This window comes from Phodopus roborovskii, unplaced genomic scaffold (genome assembly GCF_943737965.1).
Source record: "Phodopus roborovskii unplaced genomic scaffold, PHOROB, whole genome shotgun sequence".
Lineage (NCBI taxonomy): Eukaryota > Metazoa > Chordata > Mammalia > Rodentia > Cricetidae > Phodopus > Phodopus roborovskii.
Genome location: NW_026126434.1, coordinates 28,157,138 through 28,179,080, shown reverse-complemented (window position 1 = coordinate 28,179,080; position 21,943 = coordinate 28,157,138). Strand labels below are relative to the sequence as shown.

At 54.0% G+C, this 21,943-nt stretch overlaps 2 protein-coding genes across 2 annotated transcripts in view; one reads left to right on the top strand and one right to left on the bottom strand.

The window, feature by feature from the left end:
* The window catches only part of Pacsin1 (protein kinase C and casein kinase substrate in neurons 1), a 33,949-nt gene extending 32,027 nt beyond the window's left edge, over window positions 1–1,922 (top strand). Inside the window, exons 8-10 of the mRNA XM_051187186.1 lie at window positions 86–213; window positions 977–1,164; window positions 1,491–1,922. Coding sequence (XP_051043143.1) covers window positions 86–213; window positions 977–1,164; window positions 1,491–1,600 — 426 coding nt within the window. The 3' untranslated portion in view covers window positions 1,601–1,922. The remainder of the gene's footprint in view (window positions 1–85; window positions 214–976; window positions 1,165–1,490) is intronic.
* A 5,338-nt stretch (window positions 1,923–7,260) lies between these two features.
* Window positions 7,261–21,620, bottom strand: Spdef (SAM pointed domain containing ETS transcription factor). The gene is made up of 6 exons (XM_051187190.1): window positions 21,560–21,620; window positions 13,325–13,756; window positions 10,620–10,817; window positions 9,786–9,833; window positions 9,540–9,686; window positions 7,261–7,647 (listed from the first exon to the last, which is right to left on the bottom strand). The coding sequence occupies exons 2-6, from the start codon at window positions 13,728–13,730 to the stop codon at window positions 7,469–7,471; spliced, it is 978 nt and encodes a 325-aa protein (XP_051043147.1). The 5' UTR covers window positions 13,731–13,756; window positions 21,560–21,620; the 3' UTR covers window positions 7,261–7,468.
* Between the last annotated feature and the right edge of the window lie 323 nt (window positions 21,621–21,943).

Here is a 21,943-nt window from a genome sequence, read left to right as displayed (position 1 = left end):
TGTGGGGTGCCTGGAAATCCTCAGTAGGTTAGGAGGGGACTGCCAGTTCAGACCCTTCTACCTGACTTCTCTCCCCCCTCCCCAGGAGTGGAATCCAGACCTCCCCCACACCACTGCCAAGAAGGAGAAACAGCCTAAGAAGGCAGAGGGGGCCACACTGAGCAATGCCACAGGGGCTGTGGAGTCCACATCCCAGGCTGGGGACCGAGGCAGGTGAGTACCTCCCATGGAGTTCCTGGCTAGGAGAGAGACCAACATCCTGGAACAGATAACATTTTATCCAAGAAGACAAGAAATTACCCCAGACCATAGCTGCTATGCATCCTCTGAAAAACAGGTGGGAGACCCTTCAAGATGTCTGTTGTGGGGTCACACAGTATTTTTAGCATTCTCCTTACATTAATGGATTCAAGCCTCTGGCCAGCCTGGCAATGTATAAATGTGCGCATTTGGGTGGGGAGGGTTGGAGACAGGGTTTCTCTGTGGCTTTGGAGGCTGTCCTGGAACTAGCTCTTGCAGACCAGGCTGGTCTCGAACTCACAGAGATCCACTTGCCTCTGCCTCCTGAGCGCTGGGACTAAAGGCGTGTGCCACCACTGCCCGGCAAATGCACCCATTTTAATGGTAGGGAAGCTCCAGTCCTCCAGTCCAGAGAGCCGAGGCAACATGCCCAAGGTCACACCTCAGAACCACGGAAGGCTCTCTACTCCATTTCCTAGCTGGCACCTGTTTAGGGACAGCGTCCCTTTCACAGGGTCAGACAAGTCGCAGGTCTTCTGCAGCACTTCCTCCCTCAGGAGCTGACACACCAGAGCACAGTGTTCAAGTAGTCAGACGGTCACTGGCTCTGGCACCGCCCTGTGCACCCAGTCTCTGCCCCGGCCTCCGTAGAATTTGGACCCAAGCTCTGGTGAGGAGAGGGTATTGATAGGAATGGGGTCAAGGCCGCTGATAGGGACCTCCATTTGCACCTCAGTGTTAGCAGCTATGACCGAGGCCAACCGTATGCCACCGAGTGGTCAGATGATGAGAGTGGGAACCCCTTCGGGGGCAGTGAGGCTAATGGTGGCGCCAACCCCTTCGACGACGATGCCAAGGGAGTACGTGTGCGGGCACTCTATGACTACGATGGCCAGGAGCAAGATGAACTCAGCTTCAAGGCCGGTAAGGAGGACAGGACTGAGGGGGCGGAGCTAGCGGAGAAGACTGGGCTTGGATTGGGTCATGCAAAGCTTAGGTTTACAGACAGGTGTTTCAAGGATTGGCAGGTGAGGGGCCAGGGCAGAGACCTGTGCATGCAGGTGGGGCTGAAACCCAGCTAGGTGCTGGCTGAAGTGGCCTGTAGCCTCGAATCTGAGTCTGGGTGAGTCAACTGGAGCACCGGGGTAGAGAGGCGCCTTAGAGGGGTTCATCTAGCAGCTTTGTGCTATGATAGTTCTGGTCTGAGTGCCTATCACTCTTAATAAGGTGTCCGTGTGTCCCCTCCGCAGGAGACGAGCTCACCAAGCTAGGAGAGGAGGATGAGCAGGGCTGGTGCCGCGGGCGGCTAGACAGCGGGCAGCTGGGCCTCTATCCTGCCAACTACGTCGAGGCCATATAGCTACCCTGCTCACCCAAGTCCTCTCACTCCTTGTCCACCGCCTCCCACCCTCCTCCTCCCCTCGCCATAGAGTTCCAGACATATTTTCCGATCAAGCTTTTATTTTTTTAAAAGTCAAAACAGAACAAAAGAAGAAATACAAAGACCCAGCAGTTGCAGCCTACCTGGAGGCCAGGGTAGTGGGGCATTGGATGATGGCTCCAGTGTGGGCAAGGGGCTTGGGACTTAGCCCAATGTCACATCTGTGCTACAGAGTCCACCAAAGAGTCTCCCGAGCTCTGAGGGTTATCTTCTGGATCCTTCTACTACCCTGCCTCACTGTCCTGCCCATCCCAGGCTGCCAGCAGCTACCCTTGTCACCAGAGCCCAGCTTCCTCACCTCTTCATCCCTCCCGACCCCCTTTACCACTACTCTCCTCTTAAAGGTTCCCTGCACACCCCAAGAGGAGGCCTCCCAATCGTGAGTCTTCCACTCCGCCCTGGGGGTGCTCTTCTCCCAGCCACGATCTTTTGCTCACCCTTCTCTGTGCAGGTTCCAGGGCTCCCTTCGCTTCCCCAGACATGAGCTGGAGGAAGTGATGGCGTCCCTGACTGCACGGGAGAGTGAGGGGAAGAGCCAATGCTCCGTCTAGGCTGTGCCAACCCTCCCAGTGCTGGGCCCACTTTGGGAGATGAAAACCCTGTGTGGGCTATGGGCAGAGGGCTCCTCAGAGCCACTCAGCAGCCTGCAGAGGCCACGCCCCTCTCCTAAGGCCTTGGCACTGGGCAAAGCCCCCTTCACCCAAGCCCAGGGCAAAGCCAGTAACAGCAGTAGCCTTCTCCCATTCCCTGGGGTGGAGCCATTGGCCACCCATCCCCCTTCCCTTGTGGCTATCCAGAAATGCCCCCTCCCCTCCGACATCACTGTGTCCACATCAGCCTCCGTGAAGCCAATATGCAGGGCTCTCAACCTCCCTTTTCTTACTCTGTCACCTGGCCAACCTAGGAGATACAGGGGCTCAGGGGAGCAGCCAGGTCCCCTCTCTCCTGGGGAGACACGCAGACTAAGAAGAGCTCTCAGCTTGGCAGCTCAGGCTGGCATGAGAAGGGAACTCTGGATGGCCACTGTATCTTCCTTGTCCCTTTCAGTTGTCCAACATTACCCCCCCCCACGATGCTGGCAGCCCCACCACACCCCTATTTCTCTAAGCCTGAGTCTCCATTAAAGGACTCTGGGGGTGGGAGGGAACACAGGGCCTTTGTGGCTGGAGAGTGGGTAGAGCTCTCCTTTGGGTGGGTGGGGTGGGAAGTAGACAAGTGGACTAAGACCCTGGGGGAGAACGGTCAGGGGCTGTTTATTTGGACCTTTGGGAACAAGGACCTGAGAAGTCCCATGCTCACAGTTCATGTCTGCTAGGCCCCTGGGTCACAGACACCCTCTGCTTCCCAAATCAGGTGGCCTTTTGGGCCTCCAGGGAATCTGTTTGACCTATATTCTCTAGGCCCCTTTAACTGCCCGCTTCTTGTGACACCGGCATGTCACAGACAGGCACTGGGGCTCTGACCCCCCCCCCATTCTCATGAGTAGGGCTGTGCCAGGGGCCTGTGGTGGGTCAGTTCCCCTTCATGGCCATGTGCATGGTACCCTACGGACAGGGCTTCCTTGTCACTGTCTGCCCTAGGGGCTTCTGCTGCAGCCTAGGTTGGGTCCTTGGCCCCTCAGGACCTGGAGGAGTCAAAGCCCTCCTTTTTCCATAGCTTCTCCTGCCTCCCCAGCTAGCAGGAGTCTTCCACCTCTCACCCTCACTCATACCCCAGAAAGGCAAGAAGCCGCCATGTCTGCACCTTGGGGCCTGGGCTCCCCCTCTGCACCAGCGGCTTCCCAGCACCTGGGGAGGGGTTGTGGCCCTGACTGGACCAGGCCTGCCCCCCCCCCCAGTACTCTAGCTGCTCAACTCCTGGGCAGGGACTGGAAAATCTGTCCCCTATGAACAACCACCTTTAGTGATCCCATTTGGGACCAGACTTGGTCCTCAAGCTCCTCAGCACCCCGGTGCTGGAGGGTCTCCCCCCAACCCGGAAGTCCCTAAAGCCCTGAGCCAAACCCCACCTGTCATTACTGGTGTCAGGGCATTCAACCTTGGGCTGGACCATACCCCTTACCATGTCCACACCCCTCCTGTACTCCCCAAGGGCCCCATTGATGCTGCACTGGACCCTGCAGGGCTCGGTCAGTGATGTGTTTCGTCCCCAGTTAAACCACCATCCTGCAGCCTAGTTCCAGAAGGAGTCCAGGCTGCCTTGCTGCCCGCTGCCACTGCGTCTGCCGCCCTAGGCTTCCTGACTCCATTAGTTCCGACACTTGTGAAACTCCGAGAAGTGCTGTGGTCTCAGCAATGCACCTGTTTTGTACATGATTGTGTAATTTAAAGGTATATAAATACAAATATATATATATCAGTTGTGACTGTATGGCTGTGGATAAAACCAGAATTCTGTCAACCTGGCTGGACTTGTCATCTGAGTCATGTGCATCTTTAGTTTGGGGGCTTGTGTGGGTCCTTGGAAGAGTCTCTGTAATGAAGGTGTCTATCCTGGGGGGGGGAGGGGTTGCCCTGTGCAGGGCTAAGTGCTGACACAGCTGGGCAGTTGGGTCCAATTCTTATCCAAGGGAGGCCACTGAGTCTCTGGCCTCAGATACAAGGTGATAGCAGTGATCTTTGGCCTGTGCATTTAAAGTCCCAAACTCAGGTCTCTAAGGCTGGAAGTAGGCCAGTTGGTTCTTGTCTAATGTGTGAGGTTGTTTCCATGTCGGGCACCACAACCAACCAGTAAATATAAATAGCCAAGTTAGTGGCTATTCAACTTGGCCTTCAAACAGTTCTGGGTTTTAAACAGAATTTTAAAAAGTCATTGCTGGGGCCTCCCATGGGGAGACACCGGGTCTTCTTGCTCTCCTGCTGCTTGCCTGCTGTGAACACATTTTCTAGGAGGTCACCCCGGAGCACCTGCTCTCCATGCCCTGCCAGACCCATCCTGGAAGTCTGATGCCCACTTGCATTTCCTCTGGGTCATTTCAGAGACCCACGCCCCAGTTCCTCTACCTCAGCTCTTCTGACCCTGGCAGTTTGATAGGGCCTCACCCAAACGCAACTCCTGCACTGGCACACCTGCACCCAGGGTGCACACAGCGCATGAGAGGAGGTGAATCTGGCATGGCCATCTATTCCTAGCTGAAGCTCCACTCTTACCCACTCTTAGCTCTTTCGTTCTCTTCCTTCATTCCTTTAACGGTTTATTTACATTTTTATTGCATATGTGTGAATGTTCCAGAGACCCAGCAGCCAAGAGCGTGCTTGAGTGCAAGTGTGCCTCCACACAGGCCTGTGGAGGTCAGAGGGCAATCTTGGGTTCCCTGGCATGACCCTTTGCTGGCTGAGTCATCTCACCAGCCTGCCTGCCTTTCCCTCTCCCCTTCTTCTTCCTCCCTCTTCCTTTCTCCCCTCCCTCCCTTCTTCCCTCCCCTTTATTCATTCCTTTTCTTTCCTGTGCTAAAACTAGAGTCTCACTAGTGCTGAAGAGATGGCCTAGTGGTTCAGAGCACTGGCTGCTCTACCAGAAGATTCAGGTTCAATCCCCAGCATCCACATGGTGGCTTACAACCTTTTGTAACTCCAGTCCCTGGAGGATCCTACACCCTTTTCTGACCTCCAAAGGCACTGCATGAATGTGGTGTAAGACATATGTACCCATATGCATAAGTAAATCTAAAATAAAATAATAAAAGAGCACCATGTAGCTGGCCTCTAACTGGCTGTGTAGCTGAGGGTGACCTTGAACTGCTGACTCCTATTCCCAAATGCTAGTATTACAAGCTCAGGCCTCCATGCCCAGCCCAGGAATCTTAGTCAAAGTGGTGGTATCTGTTCCAGTTTGTTTGAGGGAGCCCTGAAATGAGGCTTCAAAAAAGGGGTTAGGAAACACCTTGCCCATGTGAGGGATGTGTCAACAGAAGAAGGTGTCACTGGGTAGAAGAAACCTGACCCTTGAAGGAAGCTGCCCGTTGGCTCCTATAACTCCACTAGGTGGAGCTGTTCCTAATACCCAATCCTGTCTATCTGAGAGACTCCCAGCCCTGCCAGAGCTTTGAGCCTGACCCAGACACAGCTAGAACAGTCAGGCAGGCAATTTTAGGGACTCCTGAGGGGTAGAGTGGACTGATTGGAGACAAAACCAGTTTAACAGAGCGTTGAGCATGCCTCTGGCCAGGGTCCCAGTCTGCCTCTTCCCTGGGGATGGGAGACAGCTGGGGCCTTACAAGACAGAGGCCTGAGTAGAGCACCCCACCTCCTGTCAAGTCCAATCCTGAGTGACAGATGCCAAGGCACTGTTTGCTCACTGTCAGGGGTAAACATTCTTCTGAGGCAATAAAATTTCTGGGGCAGAAGACAGTACTCAGGATGCCTTTAACCCTTAGTGGTCTAGCCCAGTGGTGGCAGGCAGATCTCTGAGTTCAAGACCAGCCTAGTCTATAGACAGTCAGGGCTACACCAAGAAACACTGTCTCTGTGTAACAAAAAACAAAACAAATAACAACAACAAAACATCGTTTTGTCCTTTCTGGCCTCAGAAGCTAAGGAATGTGGGGCTGAGGTGCCAACCCGTTTGGGAAGGAAAGGGAAGGATGGTGTGAGCTCAACTCCTGATCCTGGCATCGGTACCTTTCTGACTATGAGCTAACTGCTCCAATTTTGTTGCAAAGGTCAATCACACAAAGGCAGTGGGAGTGGCTAGCGCATGGCAGGTCCTTGGGATGCTTGATTTGGGCAAAGAAACCAAGGAAGTGTTATACCCTGAGTCGCTCAGGTTGTCTGGGATCTCCACATGCAGGCAGATGCACACCCAGCTCCCCACACTTAGGTGGCTCTCACGCCCAGGTGGGACTCACAACTCCGAAGATGGATCTCAGAAAGCCTTTGGGGGACAGAGACCGCAAAACCACCATCCTTACAAAGCCACTGCCCACAAGCAGACTGAATCGCCCACCGGCTCCCATAGTTCACCAGGTGGTTCAGCTTTCTTAGGTGGCCAAGCACATATAACAGTTCTGGGCCTCTTGCAGGAGAGCCAGAGCCCTGGCACACCTGGCAGCAAGCCCTGCCCTTCGACAGCAGCTGCAGAGGCTGCCTTCCTTACTTTGGGCCAGGCCCACCTCCCACTTCAGCCATGCCAGGATGAGGAGGACACAGTGGCTGCCTAGACTAGCTACTTTGGCCTGGAGAATTCCTTACTCTTTCATGACAGCTACCAAGCAGCTACTGTTTTTCTCTTAGGCTCGGCTCCATGACACCTCCCTGGGCAAACTTTCCCTGTGGTCACCACCCTAAACACCTGTGACATAGTCACCTTTGACTCCTGCTAGCCTCTTGGCTGTGCCATCCACAGCCAGACACTGGGGGACCTGTCAGTTATCTTGTATCTTTATTATCCATTCTTAGGGCACCCCTGGGCCCCAATACAGGGTGCAGACATTTCTTAGCACCCTGCCAGTCATGGTACAGGATGGGTGGCAGGAGTAGAAAGCGGGAATGCCATTGTCCTGTGAGTTGTCTTGGTCCAGTCCCAAGTGTGATGTAGGTGGTTCTCTGGGAATCCCACAGTACAAGCCTTGGTTGGGGACTTCTCCATCTGTAAACAGTCTTAGCTCCCATGACCCTCCAGGGACCTGTGTACTTGAGCAGTATGACCTGAAGAGGGACCCAGAGAGCTCATGTGTATCTCCACATGAGTGACTGTCTCTCTGTGACTATGGATTCTGGGGATTCAGAGGCCCAGGCCAGCAGGAGAGTGGCTGTCTAGGGTAGGCGGTAGGCCTCCGGCCTCTGGCTCTCAGACAGGATGTACAAACTGGTAGACGAGACGCTGAGAGATGTCAGGTTTGCGAATGATCCCCTTCTTGTAATACTGGCGGATGGAGCGACTTAGCTTATCATAGTTCATGGCTGGCCGGTTCTTGCGCACGCCCCACAGCCTGGCCACCTGTGCAGAGTCCTCAATTTTGAAGATGCCTGCAGGGAAGGAGGGCAGCAAGAGAGGAGGTGGGCATGTGGAGGTCATGAGAAGGAGAGAGACAAGATTAAAGGATCACTTTGGGGTAAGCATAAGGGATAGATGCTAGGGCGCCCTTTAGCCCTGGGCCTGGGACAGGCCGTGAGATGTAGCAAGCATCTTTCTTTCTTTTGGAGACAGGATCTCTACATAGTCTTGGTTGCTCTGGAGTACTGGGATTGAGGGCATATACAAATATACTTCAATAATTTTTACTTTCATTACTGGTTAAAATTCAAACTTGTGCACAGTATTAGATCAAATGCAGGCTGAGTATCCCTAATTTGGGGTCAGAACTGCATCAAAGTTTAGAGTGTTAGGATTTGGGACTATTTGACAGACTTTGCTGGCCGGGAATCCACAACAGTGGTCTAAAGAGTCTGCATGTGGGGAACATTTAGGAATTTTGATTAAATGTCAGGCAACCTAGATCATTAAAGTGAAATTCACTTGTTTTTTAAACATTTTGATTCCAAACCTAGAACATTTATTCTATATGGGGCTCACATTGTGTTTCTGGCAGACCATGAGTCTCTCTAGGTTGAAGCTATGGTTTTTCTTGTTATTAATATTTTTTACATTCATTTACTTATTGTTCATGACTGTGAATGTGTGTCATGTGCCCTGTGGAGGTCAGAAGACAATTTGCAGGAGTCGTCTCCCTTTGCACCCTGCAGAGATTGAACTCAGGCCTTCAGGCTTGGTGGCAAGTGCCTACCCACGCTGAGCTGTCTCGCCGGCCCCCAAAACATGATGTTTTCTGGTTTTTAAGATTTTATAAAGGTTTATTTTATTGTTTCATGTGGATGAACATTTTACTTGTGTGAGCATGCCTGGTGCCTGCAGAGGACAGAGTGGGGGCATCAGATCCTTGGTGCTGGAGTTGAAGAGAGTTGAGAGAGTCACATGATGCTGGGAGTTGAACCTTTGTCCTCTGGAAGACCAAAAATACTCTTTTTTGAAAAAAAATATTTATTAGATATACAGTGCTCTGCCAGAATGTATGCCTGCACCGGAGAACAAGGCACCAGATTTCATTACAGATGGTTGTGAGCCACCATGTGGTTGCTGAGAATTGAACTCTGGGCCTCTGGAAGAGCAGCCAGTGCTCTTAACCTGGCTGAGCCATCTCTCCAGCCCTGTCCTCCACCCCCATACTGAGGCAACTCTCCAGGCTTGGTTTGGTGTTTTGAGACAAGATCTCTCTATGTAGACTGGGGTGGTGTAAGATTCTCCGCCAGGCTCTGCCTCCCCAGTACTGGTCTTAAAGGCCTGTGCCTTTACGCCCTACTGAAGCCACGTTTTCCCATTCTCATACTCTCAAGTTCGTGCTGAGCTCCAGGCACTGTAAGGTTCTGAAGGAATCTCAGTACCAGGGTGAAGTCTGGTGGAGAGGCCAACGAGTATACAAAGAACACCATAAACCTTAAAATCCTTGAAGTTGCAGGGGTGTGGATCTCTGAGTGGCACATTTGGCACAGGGTGAAGGTGGAGTCGATCTAGGCCACACCCCAGCGCCCCACCCATATGAACCACACCTCAATCAGAACTCTGCCCATGTTCTCCAGCCCAGCCCATCACCCCTCCCACCTCAGCCTAAAGAGACCCCGCCCCAGCCCTGCCCACCCTCCCAGCTGGAGTTCCACTCCACGGAAACCCCGCCTTTCCTCCCCGCCCCACCCCGCTCCACATATGGAAGCCACGCCCAATGACCAGCCTCACCCCCCACAGCCCCAGGGCTCCGCCCTACATAAGGCCCTGCCCATCCCGCTCTGGCCCCTCCCACCGTAGACCTGAGCTTCTGACAGAAGCCACACCTCCCAGCCCTGATGAACGTGTCTATGGGTTGTACCTTTCTCCTTGTTGAGCCAGCGGATGAAGCGGCCGTAGCTGTGGGGCTTTAGCAGCAGCTCTTTGAGGAACTGCCACAGGTGGATGGGCTGCCCGGAGCAGGACGAATCCACCTCGCCGTCTGTCCAGCCCTCCTCGCTGGTGGAGGCTGGAAGCCAGGCGGCAGTGTGAACGGCAGCTGCGACCACCCACTTCCCGGGCAGTCTCCCTCAGTCCCACCAGCCCTTCCTGCGCCTGCTCGGCTCACCGCAGTACTGAAGGGCCCCGGGCGACGTCCTCTCCTTCATCCAGGCCGCTGTGGAACAAGGAGGGGAGATTGAATGATACCCGTGGCTGGCGTCCTACAGCTCCCTGCCTCCCCCCCCCTCCAGGGTAGCAAGGTGCTAGCTAACAAAGGAGTGGGGTTGTCAGAGCTGCGACTGACCATGCACCACCTCCACGTTTAGGGACTTCCCTTTCCTCACTGTGAAATGGGACAGGGACCTCCCTCGGAGCTGTGGCTGGGTGGCAGGTGTTGAGGCCTGGCCCCTGCTTTGCCCCCTGCTAGGTCATCAGCCAGGGACAAAGCCCTTCTGCTCAGGTCACATCCACTGGTCAGGCACCTGGGCTAGGGCAAGCAGTGACCACTCACCTGAGTGGGTCCTGTCACCCATTCATCCCAGACCTCTAAGGGAAAGGGCCATGACCCAATGAGCAAGTGCAGAATCCTCCAAAGTGCTGAAGAGGGAAAGACTAGAGTAGGCCACAGGGCTGTCTGTGTGAGTGTGCAAGCACAGGCATGCCAGCACTATGTAGAAGTCAGAGGACAATTTGGGAGAGTTCGTTCTCTCCTATCATACAGGTCCCAGGGATCAAACTCAAGTTGTCAGGCTTGGAGTAAAGCGTCTTTATCCACCGAGCCGTGCTGACAGTCTTCATTACTTCTTCAATAAAACAAAGCTAACCTTAAAAAGGGTTTCCCTTTAAAAGTGAAAATAAGAACTGAGCATGAGCATGCGATGCATGCCTGTAATCTCAGCATAACGTCAACATAATGGCCTGGAGCTAGGAGGGACTTGGCTGGTGCTGTGTTATCTCTTACCTGACTTCCAGATGTCGAGGTGGGCGTGCAGCACGTCTCCACCCAAGGGCGCACGCTGACGGAACTGCTCCTCTGTCATGGCACACAGCTCCTTGCCACCCAGCTCCTGAAAGGCCTTGCCTGCTGGGGGCAGCCGGTACTGATGCTCTGTCCACAGCAGCCACTTCTGCACATTACCAGGGCTCCAGTCCCCAGGGTCTGGGCGAGAGAGGGCATCTTAGCTGGGATGGTTGGTGGGCAACACCCAACACCCATGGGGCTTTGTGTCCGGGACCCATGCACTCCTGAGCCTTAAGGAGCCCTATGGTGGCAGGTATCCCACACAAAAAGGAGGTGAGGAGGAAAAGCCACAGCCCTAACACAAGCTTGCTACCTCTGCAACCCCATCACATCCAGGTATCTGTCTGTCCAGCCTCCCACTGGGCCTTTCTGGAGACCCTAGTTCTGAAGGGGACACTGACATTGAACCACAAACATCCAGTTTCTTCTTGCCTTCCACAATCTTTTTAGGGAGTAAACCCACTCAGGAACCCCTCCATCCTAGAATTTTAGAGATGGAAAAACTGAGGCACGTGGGGGAGGTGTGTGTCCCTTGGCCAGTGCTTTGAAAACAGCTGGGTTCATAGCACCTGCCCCAAATGGCAATGGATCAATTAAAGGTAGAGAGAGAATGGATTCATCAGCTATTTGTCCCCTGGGAAACTGCTCTCAGGGGCACACAGCTGGAACCAGACTCTGTCACAGTGGCGGTGAGGCCTGCAGCCGAACACTGGTTCAAGCCAGTGTCCCCGCTGAGTGACCCGCAAGTCAGACTGCTCCCACCTCATAAACCAGTTTCTTCCTTGAGGTCAATGCAATTTATTTCTGTCCCCATTGTTCTGAGAGCACAGCCCTCCCAAGCAGGCATGGGGGATGAGGTACCGTGGGAGAGCCAGCCTCCTGGGGTAGCACTTTCAGCAGTGTGGGAAAGTAAGATGGGCAGAGTGGACAGGAGCTGCCACTTGGGAGTGTCTAGCAGACTGGGGGTGCAGGAGCTGAGTGTGAGGAGCAAGAGAAGCCCCTCCTTCCCATGGGAAAGCTACAGGATGGAGGCCAGGACTCCCATTCCCCAGCTGTCCCACCTGCAGCACTAGCTCCATAAATAACACACCCCAGACCAGCACACACACACACACATACACACACATACCACACACACACATACCACACACACACACATATACACACACATACACACACATACCACACACACATACACACACACCACACACATACACACACACCACACACATGCACACATACACACACCACACACACATACACACACACCACACACATATACACACACACCACACACACACACATACACCACACACACATACACCACACACACATACACACACACATATACACACATACCACACACATACACATACATACCACACACACCACACACATACACACACACCACACACATACACACACACCACACACATACACACACACCACACACATGCACACATACACACACCACACACACACCACACACATATACACACACACCACACACATATACACACATACACCACACACACATACACCACACACACATACACACATATACACACATACACACATATACACACATACCACACACACATACACACACACCACACACATATACACACATACCACACACATATACACACATACCACATACACACACCACACACACACCACACACACCACACACACATACACACACACACATCACACACATACACACACACACCACACACATATACACACATACCACACACATACATACACACACACCACACACACACCACACATATATACACACAAACCACACACATACACACACATACCATACACACACCACACATACACACAAACCACATACATACACACACACATACCACACACACCACACACACATACATACACACCACACACATATACACACACACACACCACACATATACACACACACATATACACACATACCACACACACACACCACACAAACACATACAAAGTCCTCTCCAACAGTTGACTAGGCTCACATTCAACTGTTTAATTATGCCTCATCATGCCTGCTCCACACACAGAGGGACCTGTGTGTGGAGGTCACCCTGTCCCTGAAGGATGAAGGGTGAAGTTAGTTGGTGGCCATTTGTTGAGTACCTCTAATGTCCAGTGCCATCAAGGAACTGAGATACACAAATCCTATAGAGGGTGCAGACAGAAAGGGAGGTAGGAACAAACATACTCTCAGATCTTCAGATGGCAAACCTTCCACAACAGCGAGAAAGTGGGGGAAGCAAGAGGTGGGGTGTGGTAGACAACCTCAAGAGAGGATCCTCGGTCTCATGAGGATTCGGTCATTTAAGACCCAAAGAAGGTCAGGGAAGGGCTGAGGAGGTTGTGGGAAAACATTCTAGGCTGAGTGTTGTGGGAAAAGCAGGGTGACAGGAGAAGGGGGCTGAGTCCTGGAAACGGTAGGACACTGAGTGATGAAACGGTGCATGAATACTCTCTGTCCACTAACTGAGGGCTGGTGTGGCTGGGCACGTCCCTGCTTCTGGCTGCTGTGTGTCCTCCGCTGCTCAAGGTGATTAGAGTCCATCTAAGCAAATCCCCCCAGCCTGTGTCCCCTGTGGAGGCGGCAGGGAGGGTCTCACCTGCTGTGATGTTGAGCAGTTTGCATGCAGTCTCGATGTCCTTCAAGACCTCGCCCACCACCATGGACTGCACCTGCTCTAGCGAGTGTTCATCCAGGCTTCCCCCAGAGGCCTGGCTGTCGATGACCGGACACTGCTCAGGCTCCTCCAGCAGCTCCTCCCTGGCATTGGCCGCGGGGACCTTGGCTACCCAGCTGCTGTCCTCAGGGTACATGTTAAAGTAGGAGAGGTAGAAGGCAGACAGGCCCTGCTCAGGGGTGGTGGGTGGGCTGGGGCTCCATTCCTGCTTCTCAGGGCCCACTGCACCCTCTGCTGCCTTCTCCACACCTGTCCGCAGTGCCACCTCTGGGGACAGCAGCAGGCAACCAGGGGACACATTGCTCAGGCCTGGGCTGGCACTGCCCATGCTGCTGCTGAGGTTTACGGCTGCGTCTGCAGAAATGAAAGAAGGAAGGTGGGTCTCATGGCTGCCCTGGCTCTGTGGGAGCCACTAATCTGGTTTCGAGACTCGGGGGCTCAGCAGGCAGTGGGATGGGCCTGGGAGAGGCTTGGGGGCTTCTGGGTCACTGGGCAGTGAGTACAGGGCTGGCCGAAAGACAATAAAATGGATGTGTGGGCAAGATGGGGCATGGGCAGGTGGAGGGGCAATTTTTTAAGGTCTTAAGTAGCACAGGCTAGCCTGGATCATTTGGTTCTCCTGCCTCCTGTACTTCCTAAGTGCTGGAATCACAAGTGCACAGCACACGGGGCTGGGGGTGGGTGGGGACCAGGGCACCTTCATCCATCTCTGGTCACACTCTAGGGCCTACTGTGTGCTGGCTTTTGCCACTGCAAGGGCAAACGGAAAGGTCCAGAGTGGAAGAACCCTTGGGTTTCATCAAGGGGCACGGCTAACCTGTCTAAAAATGTCCTACAACTCAAGAAACACCTTACTGTTCTCTAGGACTTGACGAAAGGAGCTGAGATGAATTTCAGCTCGCTCTCTCTCTCTCCACCCCCCTTTGCTTAGTGCCCACCCCCTTGCTCGGTGCCTCCCCCCACCCTGCCCAGTACCCAGCCTTTCCCACTCTCCGGCACGGCACTGCAGGCTCTGGCAGGGACAGAAAGCCAACAAAGGAGGAGAAGGTGTTGCCTCTGATTCAGCTTCTCCTTTCAAAGAATCCTTTAAGTGACAAGGAAGAAAAGGTTTGGGTGGGTGGGGTGGGCAGGGGTGGGGGGGGTCTGGAGTTTCGGGGGATAGAGGGAAGACCTGGATTAATTTCAAGTCCCTTCTGTGCAAACATGTGTGTGTGCCATGGGCCCTTGGTGTTTACTGAGGCAGTGTCCACAGCCTGCTCTGCTCCTGAGTCCCCACCCTGGCCTGTGCCCACACCCTATACCCCAGGTGGCGGCCCCACCCCAGGAGAGCCTTCTCCAGTCTCCATGCCTCCTCGTTCACCCCTCAGTGGCCCTCTGTCCCGTCCACATCCCCATGCCTGCCACGTTAGGAGAGTCCCTGCCAGCTCCCTGGGCCCTGTGCCCAGCTGCTAGCCTATCCAAGAGGCGGAACTCAGTTCTCTGTGGCCTTGTGTTTGCCTGGCCTCAGCCACAGGTGTGTGTGGCGGGGGGGGGGGTTGCTAGGCCCAGGCACTGTTGCAAGAGTTGCCAGTTGGGCCAGTGCTAGCCTGGGTACTGTGTAATACCTGCTACATTCTCACCTCATCTGTGGAGTAGGTTTCCCAGCCCTGGCACCCATACCCTCCCCAGGAGGAAGCAGCCCATATTTTCTTCTTACCCCTATTTTACTGGGGAGACAGTCAAGTGCAAAGGAGGCCCCTGGACCCTTCCCCAGCAGAGACTCCAGCCTCCCTTCTCTCTGTTTCCCGATGGCCAGAAGTCCCGACTGAACAATGAACTATGTATGCCCAGAGGAAGGGGTCCCTGATGCCTGAGGCCAGGTGGCTGGGCTGAGACAGGAGAAAAGAGAATGCAGATGCTGTCATGCCAGGGTGCCCACACACACTGTCTGGATGGTTTTATGTCAACTTGACACAAGCTAGAGTCATCTGAGAGGAGGGAGCCTCACTTGAGAAAATGCCTCCATAAGTCCAGCTGTAGGGCATTTTCTTAGTGAATGGTGGGGGACAGCCACCACTATGGTTGGTGTCATCCCTAGGCTGGTTCTATAAGAAAGCAGGCTGAGCAAGCCTAGGAGACCAAGCCAGTAAGCAGCACCTCCATGGCCTCTGCGTCAGCTCCTGCCTACAGGTTCCTGGCTTGTGTGAGTTCTTGTCCTGACCTCCCTCAGTGGTGATCAGTGATGTGGAAGGGTATGTCAAACTAACCCTTTCCTTCCCAGGTTGCTTTGGTCATGCTATTTCATCACAGCAACAATCCCCTTAACTAGGACAGCCACCCACAGCCTGGAGACATGGCCAGGCTCAGAAGAGTGTAACCTGCCTGTGTTCCTGATCCTTGGATCACAGTCACATTAAGGCACCTGCTCTGGTCACCTTGCCTCTTCCAGGGTGTCCTGCCCACCTCTTGATTGGGTCCCTTCATCTTCCAAGGTTCATCGTCTGCTCCTGGCTGCTCATCCCACCCCACTGTCAAGTTCATTTCTTTCCAACACCCTTTTATCAGGCTTCTCTGCTCAAGAACCTGGCAAGCATGGCTCCTACTGCCACCCTGGCCCCATGGGCTGGAATTTGGCTCAGTTGGGAGAGTGCTTTTTTAGCATGGGCAAATCCCTGGGTTCCATCTCTAATGCTGCATGGATGAAACTCAGAATGGGGAAAGGAGCTGTGTAGCGGTGGGAACCACAGGTTAGCATGTTCTCCTCATATCCAGGCTCTCATAAGGCTGACACTTCTTGCCTTGCTCCTTGTAGTAAACATAGTCATGGTATTTTCTCCCTACATTACTATCCCCTTTCCCAAGATGCCATTTCTTTCTCACCCCAGGCTCCCTAAGCCTCCATCCCCATGGAGCCCTTCGGATGTCTCCCTTTCTGGTGGCCCACAGGTGATTGGCAACTTAGTCTGTGACCAAATCCTTAAAAAGCCATCTGCCTTTGGGAATACAAGGACTTGGGGAAGGCTAAAACTCAGGGAGTAGTAGGGAGGGACCCAAAGGCATGCTGAAGAATCAGGCCCTAATCAGAGACCTGCTGTAGCCCTGTGTTCCCAAAACAAGCCTGAGGTCTGCCAGCACTGGCATGTTGGACACAAGTTACTCTCTCTCATCTGCCCAGGGCTACAGTCTCCTGAGTGATGCCTCCAATCTCCAAACCTCGAGTTAATCTTGGGGGTAAAGCCACATGTCTGGATTAAGGCTCAGTGGGTCTGGCTTGCTCTTGTCCCAGAAGCCCTGGCTGCCTCTCCGGACAAAAGGAAGCTGGTGACAGCTGGTGCAGGCTGAGTCAGGAGGCCAGGCAACACCAGAGGTTTAGTGGATAGAGCTTCATAGCTTGGAGTCCATCCCTCAGCACCTCCTGCCCCCAGGAAGGTAAGTGAGGGGAAGTTACAGAGGGACACTGAGTGCAGCTGTTTCTTGGTACCCTGTTCCCTTTGGGGCCACCTTTGTCCCATGCGTCCTCTGTTTATATCCATCCTCAGGGAGTGAAGTTGCCCAGGAGGCCCTCATGAAATGCTTGGTAGCTGTGTGTTGGGAGCCCCTGTGTTCTATGTCCTGTGGGGCTCCTTCTTCCAGACCTCCTAGGGATGGGGGTGGAGCATGAAAATGTTACATAAAAATGCCTGAAGCCACCCTGTGTCCTAAGACCCAATCTTAGTGGCCCAGATCCCAGGACCCAGCTTCAGGTCCTGGGAAAGTACCTCTGAGGGACATCAAGTGAGGGAGATGACAAGAGTCAGTCTCTGTAAGCCCCTGCTCAGCCTCTGATGACCTCATTACAAGAGCTCTGGCCCCTGCTGTTGGCTCCTCCCCAGGCCCTCCCAACCTCTGAACTCCTTACATAGGCTAGAGACAGGGTATGGGGCAAGACTAGGACCTAGTGAAGAGCCCCACAGAGTGGATAGGTCCCTCACACCTGCGCCCCAATACCCACCAGCTTGTCAGCACCTTGGAGAGAGTCAGGACAGTCCAGGCCTCAGGGAGCCTCTGGCTACTATTTCCCTGACCTCCCGGCTGAAAGCTCTAGACTCCCCTGGCCTGCCACTCCCCTGCCCATCCTCTGCCTTTCAAGCCCTCCTTCCTGAGACCCGGCAGCCTTGCCCTTCATTACTGCCCTTCTGGGGAGCTGGTTTCAGGCCTCCTCACCACCAGCACTGCAGCACCAGGAGCACAGGCCGCGGCCTAGCTCCACCAAGTAGACCAGCACAGCCCCAGCACAGTCTGAGGCTGGTTTGAGCTACCTGGGACTTTGTCCTTAAAAAACAAGAGAGGAACAGGAAGAGAGGAGCGTCCCTGGAATTTGTGTTCACAGGTTCTGAAAAGCTCCCATCTGGCAGCAGTTACTGTCAGCCTGTCTCTTTCCCTGCTGCCAGCAAGGTCCCAGCCCAGGTGAGCCCAGGGCTTGAAAAGTCCACTAACCACCCTGTCCAGTCACTTTGCCCGGCTGTCACAATTTTTCAGAAACTGAAGTTCATGTCTTCTCTGGGCCTCCTGTGTGTGTGAGCCCTTCAGAGAAGCCCCTTCATTCAGGGAGCTCTCAGGGGCCATGTGGCTGCATTCTCTCTCTAGCAGGCACAGGTCTCCCACATTTGAACCTCCTCAGAGGGCAGGAAACAGAAGCTTTTCTCTTCACCCACCTCCAGCAACCAACCAGGACCCAGAATGAACTGTCCAGGGAGGCTGGGACGGAAGGAGTGAGGAGGCATGACAGGAAGTGCCAGTAGACTTATGTCCCCTTCCAGCTGGGAGACTGTACTCACAAGGGGCAGGAGGCAGGCCCTTTGCTGCCTAAGAGAAGGGGCCTGAACCTGACCTCTATCACAGCCCCTGAGCCTGAACCCAGATAGGAAGCCATTCACAGTCCCTTTAGCTTATTTCAGCCCTGGGGGACAGGGGAGCCTCCAATCTGGAAGAGCCCTGAGAGGCCTCATTGGCATTTTCTTCTGTGCTGGGAGGCCCTTGTCCCATGTCCCTTGCAGGGTGCTAGTGAGATCCCAGGGTAGTCGGGAATGATTGGAAGGGATAGGGAGAGAGGAGTGGCGGGCTCAGGCTTCTGGATGGCAGCTGGAGCCAGATCGTTAAATGTCAGCAAGGGCCCAGGGCGATGGTGCCAAGGTTTGCTTTGAGAAGAGCGGTTCTACCTGCTGAGCTGCCTATGGGGGCTCTGGGGCGAGGGGAGGGTCCCAGGCTGGAGCTAGGCCCGGACTCCTCTTGTCCAACTCTAGGTCTGGAGGAGTTCTTCCAAGACAGTTGTGATGTTTGCTAAATGTCTGTGGGTTGCCTGATAAAAGGGGGCAAGAGGACCGACCCCAGGCATTCCTGTGGATTGCGGTGCTGAAGTGTGCTTGAATGCACACATGGGAACAGGTGAAGGGGGAGAGGCGGGAAGGAGTGGAAGAAGGGATGAGAACAAAGAGACTGTGGTGCTGGCTAAGTCAAATGGCAGACTTCAGGGTGGAGGCGAGGGAGGTCTGGGCTCCTTGCCCTTCCCTGACTACCCAGGTCTGGATATCTGCTGGCCTCAACTGCACCTCCTTACCTCCTGGTGGGAGGCAGAGCCAGAACTCCTTGCCCATTGTGTGCTCCCTCAAGCCCAAGACATAAGCTGGCAAGTCCATTCCAATGCCTAGCCAACTCCTATACAGCTTTCAAAGTCCCATTCTAGTGTTTCCTTCATGATGCCTCCCTTCACCTAGACTATCCTGCGTAACCTTCTTATTCAACAGACAAGGAGCTACAATCAAAACGAGGGCAAGAGATGCCCTGTGGTCCTCAACCCATCCCTTCCCACTCTGCATGCCGGGCCTTGGTCTTCCAGTTCGCTAGAGCTGACCTTTTCTGGGTTTATTTAGCAGGGGCCACAGCAGGTTAGTCAGCTTAGAGTCTCCTGTTCAGCTTGCCACCAGGCCCTGCTCTTGCTCTTAGAAGCCACTGGGCATCCATGGGGTGTAGCCCTTCTGTTTCTGGTCTGGGTGGCAGGTGAGAAACCACCTGGCTCACAGGGTTCTTATGAGCATGTGTGACAGGTAAAACATGCAGGAACAGAATGTTGAATGCCGTGGGCACTCACCATACCTGGCATGGAAGAAATGCTGGTACACTCACAGCCAGGCTCCTAGACGCAGTGAGACCATCCCTGCCCTTCCTCGGCCTCCCAGTCCCCTGTGTGCTGGGATGGGACACTCTTGCAGCAGGCATCAGGCAGCTTGCTGGAGCCATCGGCATGGTGGGCAGCAGCTGCTTACTCTGCTCAATACCTTGGGCTGGGGGGAACTGAGAGCCTGTTTACTTTGTTACTCAGGAAAGCAGCTGGTATGGGGCACTGCAGCTTTATTGGGGGTTGTCTTGAAGCTGTTTGTTTGGGGAGGTGGGGGCAGGAAATGAGCTGAATCTCCATCTTGGCCAGGGAAATGGGTCAGCCATGGAGGGCTGTGGCTGGACTGGGGATGTTAGAAACTGCTGGGAGTGGAGTCAAGGAGGTCTAGGGCCCACATAGTAGGTCTATGTATGCACATGTACTCACACACACACACACAGAGGCACACCTCCACCAGCCTCGAGGGTCACACACACAGATAGTTGCATACACACACACACACACACACACACACACACACACATACAAAGGCACACCTTGGTCAGCTTCAGGGGACAGCTAGACACACACACACACACACACACACAGAGGCACACCTCCACCAGCCCCGAGGGTCACACACAGATAGTTGCATACACACACACACACACAAAGGCACACACAAGCACACCTTGGCCAGCTTTAGGGGATACACACACACACACACACACACACAAAGGCACACACAAGCACACCTTGGCCAGCTTTAGGGGATACACACACACACACACACACACACGGACAGCCTCAGGGGACAGACACACACACATCACATTACACACCTTGGCCAGCCTCAGGTGCTCAGGCCCTTGACCTCCCACCCTACAGTTCCTACCACTCACTTCCTTCTCTCCTTGCTATAGGAATCTGACAATTTTTTTAAGTGAGTGCCTCAGGGCTGGTGGGATGGCTCAGCAGATAAAGGCAGTTGTCACCCAGCCAGATGACATGCACTCAGTACCCAGAACACAAATGATGAAGAAGGCAAGAACTAACTCCAAGTTGGGCATGGTGGTAGTCAGGAGACAGAGGTGGGGTACTTCAAAAGGACTCCAGGCAACAGGCTGTCCTCTGATCCCCCCGCACGGACACTTTCTACCCCTGCACACACACTCTTAAAATAAACACAATTAAAAGAAAAAAAAAAAAAACCTAAACAAGCAGAAATGTGTGCTTCAGGGTGAGGGTTAATGTGAATTCAAGACCAGCCTGTACTACAGGAGTAAGTGCCGGGGCCAGAGTCAGGCTCGAATCTCAGCCAGTATGCTGGCACACACCTTTAGTCCTAGCACTCCCAGGCAGAGGCAGATAATCTGTGAACTGGAGGCCAGCCTGGCCTACATATTGAGTAAGGCCAGTCTCAGAATAAACACCCCCAAACCAAAACAACTGAGTGCCCCCCACACATTGTTCTTTCCTTTTTGTGATTCCTCTGCTTTCTGGGTGCCTCGGTTTGCTGTGGTGACCCCCCCCCCCCGACTGCCAGCCTATGCCATCGTGCTCAGCTGGTTTCCTGGGCTCTTAACCTGTCTGTCTTGCTCTAGATCATGCCTTGAGCCCCCCGGTCCAGTGGGCCCCTGTCTGTCCATCCACTGTGGCCAGGAAACACCCCCTCCTTCCTGCTGACAGAGCAGCCAAGGCAGCAGTGGCTGGTCAGCTGCCTGAGACAGGGCAGAGCTCGACAGATCCAGGGGTGCCATAACCCACATGGCTGGTTTCCCCTCAAACTGCATAGGATGGACTCTGTGCAAGGCCTGCAGACATGGAGACCCCAGAAAAAGAGGGTGGCCCCAAAGCTCTGGGTCTGACCCAGGAGGCAAATAACAGCATATGGAAGGAACAGGACTCTTTTGTAAAGGGTCCCTAGTATCTGGAACATAAGCTCCAAGCTTGCAAAGTATGCCTCCAATTTGTGTCAGTCACCAGCCTCCCCACAACTGACAGGGAACCCTATGGAAGGGCACACTGCCTCCTACCACGCTCACCCGTCAGTCTTCTGGTGTCCAAGGAGTTGTCCTCCGTAGAGCTCACCTCAGGAACCAGGAGGAGGCAACAGGCAGCTCTGACCACTTCAGTGTCTCAGCCAGACATCAGTGGGTCCAGCAGGGCTGGGGCAGAGGTGGCCCTCAGGTGGACCACCAGGGCCTATCCACCCTTGATGGGGAGTCTGAGGTCTCAGGCCTGAGGGTCTATAAGCGGGCCCCTGTTGATGGCTCAGGGCCACCTGCTGGCACCATAAGGAGGTCTAGTCTGGGGTGCTCACGGAGCAGCAGCAGGCCGGGGGGCTGGGTGTGGGAGGCAGAGTGGACAGCAGCCGGAGTGCAGGAATGCTGTGGAAGGAAGTCAGAAGTAAGACAGAGAGTTTGCCT